We start from the raw sequence: 8,457 nt of genomic DNA, 5'->3' as shown, positions 1-8,457 counted from the left end.
GAAGCCCGGGGGGGGGTGTCCGGAGAGGAAAGGAATGGCGCGCAGGCGCAGCGGGGGCAGGGAGGGAGGGAGGACGCCGCCGTAGAGATACCGCACAGAGATAGGAAGGAGGACGCCGCCGGCGTGAGAGTTCGCGCACGCGTAGTAGCAGGTAGGTCTGCCTGCATGTGGTTAGAGAGGGGCTGGGTTGAGCAATGGCGGAGAGGCGCTTTATGGGCGGGCAGGGCTTTTATTTTTATTTTTTTGCGTGCCTTGAAACGGATTCATTCCTTCCTTCCTTTTCGGATCCATGCTACGTGCTTGGATCCTTTCCCTGCTCACGAGGAGCAGCCTCCCCTCTGCTCTTGGCAGCCTTGGCAGGGAATGGGGGGAACGGGTGGGTCGCTCTCTGGTTGCCCTGAAGGGAGAGACCCGGTCCCCATCCTGCTCAAGGCGCTGCATTGGAGCAGGAGCCTCCCTCCCCACCCACTGACGAGACCTGGGGCCCGCCCCATATCTTGAAGAAGAAGGGGTACTCTTCGTTGCTTTGTTTCTGTCTCAGCAGAGAGAAAAGTCACGGGTCGCTGAATAAAGTTTAAAGGGTGTTAAAATTGTGGCATGCATGAGGTCTGGTGGGCCCGCCGGCATCAGATGCACCACGCGAGTAGGCTGACAGTTGCACACATGGGGAGAAAGGAGGGGGGAAGCAGCAGAACCCCAAAGCAGTAAAGTGCAAGAGGCGCAACCAGTGGCTTTCTTACGCAGAACTCAGATGTTTACATAAATGCTTTCACAACTGCAGCCCAGTAAATTGGCAATACAATAAATTTGCTCAGCAGAGCTAGGCAGATCCCAGTGCTTTTTTTTTTTTTAAGAATCAAAAAGGTTCTGGTACGCAGTTCTTGAAGTAAGTGCCACACTTTGAATATTTGGTGCGGGGGATGTTGGAGACAATAGGCCTCTGAATACCATTTGTGCTCAAATTCTGCTTGTAGGCTTCCCCTAGGTATCTGGTTGATCAGTATGAGAACAGAGTACTGTACAGTGGTACCTCAGGTTACATACGCTTCAGGTTACATATACTTCAGGTTACAGACTCTGCCAACCCAGAAATAGTGCTTCAGGTTAAGAACTTTGCTTCAGGATGAGAACAGAAATCGTGCTCCGGCGGCGCGGCAGCAGCAGGAGGCCCCATTAGCTAAAGTGGTGCTTCAGGTTAAGAACAGTTTCAGGTTAAGTACGGACCTCCGGAACGAATTACCGTATTTTTCGCTCCATAACACGCACCCGACCATAACACGCACATAGTTTTTAGAGGAGGAAAATCCGTAGGCATGCCACCCATAGGCATTCCCTCCATAACACGCACAGACATTTTCCCTTACTTTTTAGGAGGAAAAAAGTGAGTGTTATGGTGCAAAAAATACGGTAAGTACTTAACCCGAGGTACCACTGTATTGGACTAGGTCGTTGGTCTGATCCAGCAGACTCTTCTTATGCTCCTTGATGTCCTTTGCAGAAGTGTGGGATGTAAATGTAATAATAACTAAAACAACATTTGAGAAGTTTCACACATGTTGCCTATGGAAGAAAGCTGGCCACTGCTGGATGAGAAGCAGTGATAACTAAGACAAGTCATATTGGTTATGATCACATTTGAATGAATACATTGACCCTTCACTTCATTCTTGCCATACTCCTGTTCTTAGCCTTAGAAGGATTCTAAGATTTCTGCTTTGAATTGGGGTCATTGCTAGGTGCAAATTATAGAAAATGCTTTGCAATTGCATTCTGATTGTTTAATGTAGTAACTGATGCCTGCACAGGGAGAGGAAGAGAATTGCAAGACAATTCTCAAATCACTGGATTTTTTTAAAAAAATTCATAAACAAGTGCTATTTAAAGCTTATCCACAAATTCTATTTTCTCTTTTATGTTGTGCTAATGGCACAAAGATGGGACGCGGGTGGCGCTGTGGGTTAAACCACAGAGCCTAGGATTTGCTGATCAGAAGGTCGCAGTCCCTGCTCCTGCCAACCTAGCAGTTTGAAAGCATGTCAAAGTGCAAGTAGATAAATAGGTACCGCTCTGGCGGGAGGGTAAACAGCATTTCCATGCACTGCTCTGGTTTGCCAGAAGCGGCTTAGTCCTGCTGGCCACATGACCCGGAAGCTGTACGCCAGCTCCCTCGGCCAATAAAGCGAGATGAGCGCCACAACCCCAGAGTCGGCCACGACTGGACCTAATGGTCAGGGGTCCCTTTACCTTTACCTAATGGCACAAAGAAGTATCAGAAATGCCAACTTACTGCCTCCATGTTGCATCATAGTTATTGTAATCTATGCTGCATGGCTGAAATATGTATTGAATTGCTCATGGCAATCTTATTTTTGGATGTTATTTGCCAGTTTAATTAGGAGTGCCTATGTCTGACCTGAGACAGATAGATAGTCAAATTTTGCTTCAGCAGTTTTGTTTCAATGAATGTAATGGGGAAAAAACAGTTTGGGGTTTCCAAGGGCACATCACTCAGATCTATGGTAATTTAAGGGCAAATCCTTGGGATAGATTTGAATGTTTTGGAATCAGAGCTGTAGAAATATTAATCAGTTCATTGCTTTCTGGTTAAAGTAGGTCAGCACACATTACTGGAAGTGGGGTAGCAATGCCTTTATGGGAGCTTTATGTGTACCTACATTAGTATTCATGGGCGTAGCCAAGGGGGAGCAGCTGCCCCCCAATCAATAAAAGTACATAGCAAACTGAGGTTCTGCCCCCCCAACAAAAGGCTTGCCCCCCCCCAAACCCTGGCTATGCCCATGTTAGTATTCATCAAATTTCAGCCTGGATCTCTTTCAGCGGGGCAACATTGGGTGTGTGACAATAACTGTATAAAATATAATACTTTTAGTGTACAGTAGTTCAGAAAACCAGCCATGTCCCAGAAGGCCAGTGTTCTACATAGATGGTGAATTGCAGCCATGTTTTTCAGCCAGGGAAGGGCAAAGAACTGTGAGTTAAATATTTGCACTGGCACAATCACAGTCACGGCCCCACACCGCCGAAGGACTCTGCTGATTTCTGGCCCAGTCACCACCTTTCGTCTGTTTGTCGCATGTAAATCTAGGTTTCCCAAAGTAATCGGCGCATATTCCTGTAGAGAGACAAGCTACTGCTGGAGAAGTATAAGCTCTGTGACCGGCATTCATTTGTATACATCAGCTAAATTTTCTAAATAAAAGAAAGTAAGCAACTTAAAAAGAATAAAGTTACAGTTAAAGCGCATTGGAGGTATTCTAGTAATGCAGTAGAACAAACAAAATCACTACAAATTTTAAATGTCTATGTAAAGGTCACCACGGAAATGTAATTTAAAAATATGTTTTTATGCCTTTATACCCCACCTTTCTTTCATCCAAGTAGTGACCAGCCCAGCCCTGCTTAGCTTCAGCAAATTGTTTCATTTGCCTTCAAAACATAGCCTGGGACTCACTGCAATTAGTTATCCAGCAGGAAATGCACCTGAATTTTTAATTTTATTTTTTAAAAAAGCTTTAGCTGGATGATGGAATAGAGTTGGGGAGAAGGTTCCTGCTCCAAGCCCCAGAAGACTTGAATAGCACAGAAAAAGTGGGAGCATGGAGTATGGAAAACAGTTGCTGTGTGAATGTTGTACTTCTCTGTTTGTCATGCTAGTTGACTATAACACTGTGACAGAGCAGACTTCCACCCCTGCAGATGCTGTTGGCCTACAACTCCTTAACCATTGGCTGTGCTGGCTGCAAGTGATAGTTGTAGTCCAACAACCTCTGGAGGACCACAGATATCCCTGCCCCTGTGCTCTGACTAGAATGGGGGAGTCCCTTCAGGACATTTATGCCCTCTTGTCTTACAGGCTGCATACAGTGGTACCTCGGTTTAAGAACAGTCTGGTTAAAGAACGATTTGGTTTACAAACTCCACAAAACCAGAAAGAGTGTCTTGGTTTGAGAACTTTACCTCGGTCTAAGAACGGAATCTGAATGGTGGAAGGACACCAGTGGCGGAAGGCCTCATTAGGGAAAGCGAGCCTCGGTTTAAGAATGGTTTTGGTTTAAAAATGGACTTCCAGAACGGATTAAGTTCGTAAAACGAGGTACCACTGTACTTCTTATTATGGAATAAACATGTCAAAAGATGCCAAGGGGCAAAAATGAACAGTATGAGATGGTGAATGAGAATGGTTTGTCAGACACTATTAAAGTAGCTCAGCAAGTGAAGGAAGCTTTGTTTGTCTAGAACAGGTGAGAAACTTGTCCTGCTCCAGATGTTGAGCCCCAACTCCCATCAGCCCCAGCCAACAAGGCCAATGATTAGGGATGATGGGAGTTTCCCAAAGCATCTGGAAGGTACCAGATTAGCAAGGCTACATTAATCTGTGCTTTCACCAAAAATATTTTACTTGCAAGAGCTAAGCATCTAGCAATAACAGAATGCAGGATTATATTGTTTTCAGGGCCAATTTGTTTTAATTTTGAAAAGGCAAAGCATACGAGGTTTTCCTAGTCTCCTGACTTGAAGTGTGTGCACTGTTTGTTTTGCGGTACGTGTTGACGTCGCTGTTGATTTCCCTGAGCAAACAAAATGAATCTACTCTTGGCAACGTGTGCATGTTCTGGGGCTGGAGAGAGTCCTCTTTGCCCGGTGCTTGTTCTTCTGTTGCCTCTGGAGAGCAATTGCTTCTGTGGCATTTGCTTCACTCTGATCTTTCTCTTTTATTCTGCTCCATCTAGACTGAGGGTTAAAACAAGGAAAGAAAGCCATACGTGGTTGCTGCACAAGAGCACGTCACAGATGCCATTTGGTTGGGCTTGTTATTATTTTTTAGCAATGCCTGCTCAGACGATAACGGGACAGAAGTGAGCTACTCTTGCAACCGTAAGTTATGTAACAAAACGATTGGTTGGTTGGTTTCAAAGGAAGAAAATATATTTGGATGCTAAGAAAGGATTTTATATGAATGCATAAAGTGCACTCTGGCTCCATTTAAATGACTGGGGAAGTCTTGACATTCCAGTGGGAGTTGAATTGCACTCATGGGTGCTTTTGTTTGTGCGTTTTAAATAAAAAGTTAAAGTATTCATTGTAATCAGCTGTCACCTTCTACAGGTTTGCCATCCTCTGGTAGTTAGTGTTAATGTGCCCCAAATATTTCCTTACATGTGCAAATAAAGGCAAGGGGAGGGCAGGGTGCTACAATATGTCTAAGAAATGGAGTACATACTGGTGTTTCTAGCAGCTAGTTTCAGGAGCTCCATTGAGGATTTTTTATTGATTCTGAAAACATTACCTGCCTACAGTCAGTGCCTCTATTGAGTATTCATTGTAGCTCTGTGGTGTTAGAGGTGGTTCTGTCCTGTTCTGCTTGTGGCTCTTAGCCAAGGAAACAGTTAAGCTATCCTACGCACAGAAAATGAACTAAGTGTAAGGATTTTATGCAGGAAAGCACAGAGGCTTATTTTTTTAAGCATGTGGCTTCTTTTCAGAGTAGAAATTTCACAACAAACACGCATACTTTAAAGGGAAAACCTTTCCCCTCTGCACAGATTTCACAGAAGGTGGAATTCAATAAAATCCTCACCCATTTATTTGTCATGATCAGGTCACAGAATGGGTGAGCTGTTAAAAAAAACCCCAAAATGTGCTCCCCTAAGATGGGAATGGAGCAGTCAGAAGTGTCTTCACATTCTAGTAATTATTTTAAATGTCAAGTGGCTAAGGTTTAAAGTATTTCTGGCTCACTGGATTTCCCCCTCTTCTTCTTTTAAAGCGTTTCCTTTCCTTGTGAAATTGGCCCTAGAGAAAAGAAGAAGATGTTTCATGTGGTCTGGAATCGGCATCTAAAGCTAATGAGTCGCATCATGGTTTCTGATGTGTATTTAAAGTTGATTTTTTCAAGAAGCTTTGCCCTTGCACGGAAACCATGGATGTCTAGGCATTCTCTTGTCGGGGACAAGAATATTGTCCTGATGGGACCCCCTGGTGCCGGTAAAACGACAGTGGGGAAAATAGTAGGGCAGAAACTAGGCTCCTGCTTCATTGATGTGGACGACGATGTCCTTGAAACAACCTGGAACATGAGTGTGGCAGAAAAATTGAAGGATGTTGGCAACGAGCAATTTTTAGAAGAGGAAGGAAAAGCCTTGTTAAATCTTTCAGCATCCGGAAGTGTCGTTTCCCTTACTGGCTCCAACCCAATGAATGCGGCCAGCATGGAGCACGTGAAGAAAAATGGGGTTGTGGTCTATCTGGACGTACCGACACAAAGCATCATGGATCGGTTGCAGTTGATGAAAGTAGACCGTATTGTGGGGCAGGGACCCGGAACCTCACTGAGAGACATCCTCCAGTTTCGGAAGCAGTTTTATAAGAAGTGGTACGATGTCCGTGTGCTTTGTGAGAACGGAATTACAGCCGACGCTGTTGCAGAGAAAGTGCTTCATGCAGTGAAGCGGTACCAAGACTCTGACTCAGATGGCTTCATTTCCACCAGGAGTCTAAGATGCAATAAGAAGGTTGAGCCAAAAGGCTCTGTGAAATATTTCAGCGATGTTCTTGTTGAGGGACTGGCGCCTGATGGTGGGCTTTTTGTTCCTGAGATGGGGCTTCCAGTATTCACTGCAGGAGAATGGCAACATCTACTAGGGGCAAGCTATGCTGAAAGAGCTCAGGTTATCCTGGAAAGGTGCATACATCCTGCTGATGTGCCTGCTTCCAAGTTATGGGAAATAGTCCAGGCTGCCTATGGACAAAATTTTAACTGTTCTAAAATTGCCCCCGTTAGGCACCTGGCTGGCAATCAGTTTCTTCTGGAGCTGTTTCATGGACCAACGGCTTCATTTAAGGATTTGGCGTTGCAGTTGATGCCACATCTGTTTGCATATTGCATCCCCCAAAGCTGTAACTATTTGATCTTGGTAGCTACTTCCGGAGACACAGGAAGTGCCGTCCTGGATGGTTTTAGTCGGCTTAAGGAGACTGATAAACAAAGGATTGCCATGGTCACCCTCTTTCCCCAGGATGGAGTTAGCCAGATTCAGAAATCACAGATGGTGGGCTACCAGGAAGCAAACACAAAAGTAATAGGTGTCAGATCGGACTTTGATTTTTGCCAGTCTGCCATCAAGCAGATGTTTACCGATTCAGATTTTACCGGCTTTCTCACTGTGGAATACGGGACAGCGTTAAGTGCAGCAAATTCTATAAACTGGGCTCGCTTGCTTCCCCAGGTGGTCTACCATGCCTCTGCCTACCTTGACCTTGTTGAGCAAGGCATCATTTCCTTTGGGAACCCTGTCGACGTCTGTGTTCCCACAGGGAACTTTGGCAACATACTAGCCGCTAAGTATGCGCAAATGATGGGGATCCCTATACGGAAATGCATCTGTGCTTCCAATCAAAACAATGTCTTGACGGAATTCATACAAACAGGCCTGTACAATATAAAGGAGAGGCGATTAATGCAAAGTCTGTCACCGGCAGTGGACATTTTGAAGTCTTCCAACCTTGAACGACATTTGCACTTGATTGCTAATGGGGATGGGCAGCTGGTGACGCAACTGTTTAGCAGCCTGGAGAATCAGCGCTGCTTCCAGTTGCAGGAGCACTTCCTGGACAGGCTTCAGCAGGACTTGGTGGCTGATTGGTGCTCTGAGGACGACTGCCTGGGTGCCATTCGCTCTGTGTTCGATACCACAGGCTACATTTTAGACACGCACACAGCTCTCGCAAAGGTGGTTGCCGATCGACTGCAAGATAAAACTTGCCCGGTGATCATTTCTTCTACGGCTCATTATTCCAAATTTGCACCTGCTGTCCTACAGGCATTGAGGATTGGAGAAATCAAGCAGACTCCGTTAAGTCAGCTTCACTTGTTAAACTCTTATAACCCTTTGCCTCCGGTCCACAGGGGCCTATTAGAGACTCTGAAAAAGAACGAGAAGCAGCAGTACCAGGTCTGTGCCGCTGACATGAACGTCCTCATGGAACACGTTGAATCCTTAATACAAAACCACTTCATGAAGGTTTTCTAGCTGTAGGCTTATTTGACATTTGCCTCCTATGGCGCTTTGAATATTTTCCCTCCTCCTCCTCACGCATTCACCCAAAAGCATGTTTTAATAAATGCTTAGTAAACACAGTAACCGCCTTTTAGTGACTATATACTGCCAGATATTTACATGCACGAGCACTGAATGCAGTGTAAGAAACAAAACAAGCGTTGTTGAAAAATAATAATGTCATATTCCCAAAGGTGAGATCATTGTTTGGAAGAGAAATAGAAAAGGTTAGCATATGGTTCCCAGGGAAATCCTGTTTTGGATGCTCAGTACTGCCCATACGGTCTTGCAGCAATTCTCCAGGGTTTCTCCCTGCCCTATCGTAGAATTGTAGGGTTGGAAGGGGCCACGAGGGTCCTTGCAATGCAGGAATCTTTCA

The 8,457-nt window shown here is 45.1% G+C and overlaps 1 protein-coding gene across 2 annotated transcripts; it reads left to right on the top strand.

Annotated features, from left to right (window-relative positions):
- The first annotated feature begins 62 nt into the window (after positions 1-62).
- Positions 63-8,158, top strand: THNSL1 (threonine synthase like 1). Of its 2 annotated transcripts, none has more exons than XM_053410092.1 (3): positions 63-151; positions 4,752-4,896; positions 5,789-8,158. In XM_053410092.1, the coding sequence occupies exon 3, from the start codon at positions 5,832-5,834 to the stop codon at positions 8,049-8,051; it is 2,220 nt and encodes a 739-aa protein (XP_053266067.1). In that variant the 5' UTR covers positions 63-151; positions 4,752-4,896; positions 5,789-5,831; the 3' UTR covers positions 8,052-8,158. The 2 variants fall into 2 exon arrangements, with proteins under 2 accessions (XP_053266067.1, XP_053266068.1); XM_053410093.1 differs by lacking the exon at positions 63-151 and adding an exon at positions 2,797-3,162.
- Positions 8,159-8,457: the final 299 nt, after the last annotated feature.

This window comes from Podarcis raffonei, chromosome 12 (genome assembly GCF_027172205.1).
Source record: "Podarcis raffonei isolate rPodRaf1 chromosome 12, rPodRaf1.pri, whole genome shotgun sequence".
NCBI lineage: Eukaryota > Metazoa > Chordata > Lepidosauria > Squamata > Lacertidae > Podarcis > Podarcis raffonei.
The sequence above is the reverse complement of the archived record's forward strand: the minus strand, read 5'-3'. Positions and strand labels throughout refer to the sequence as shown.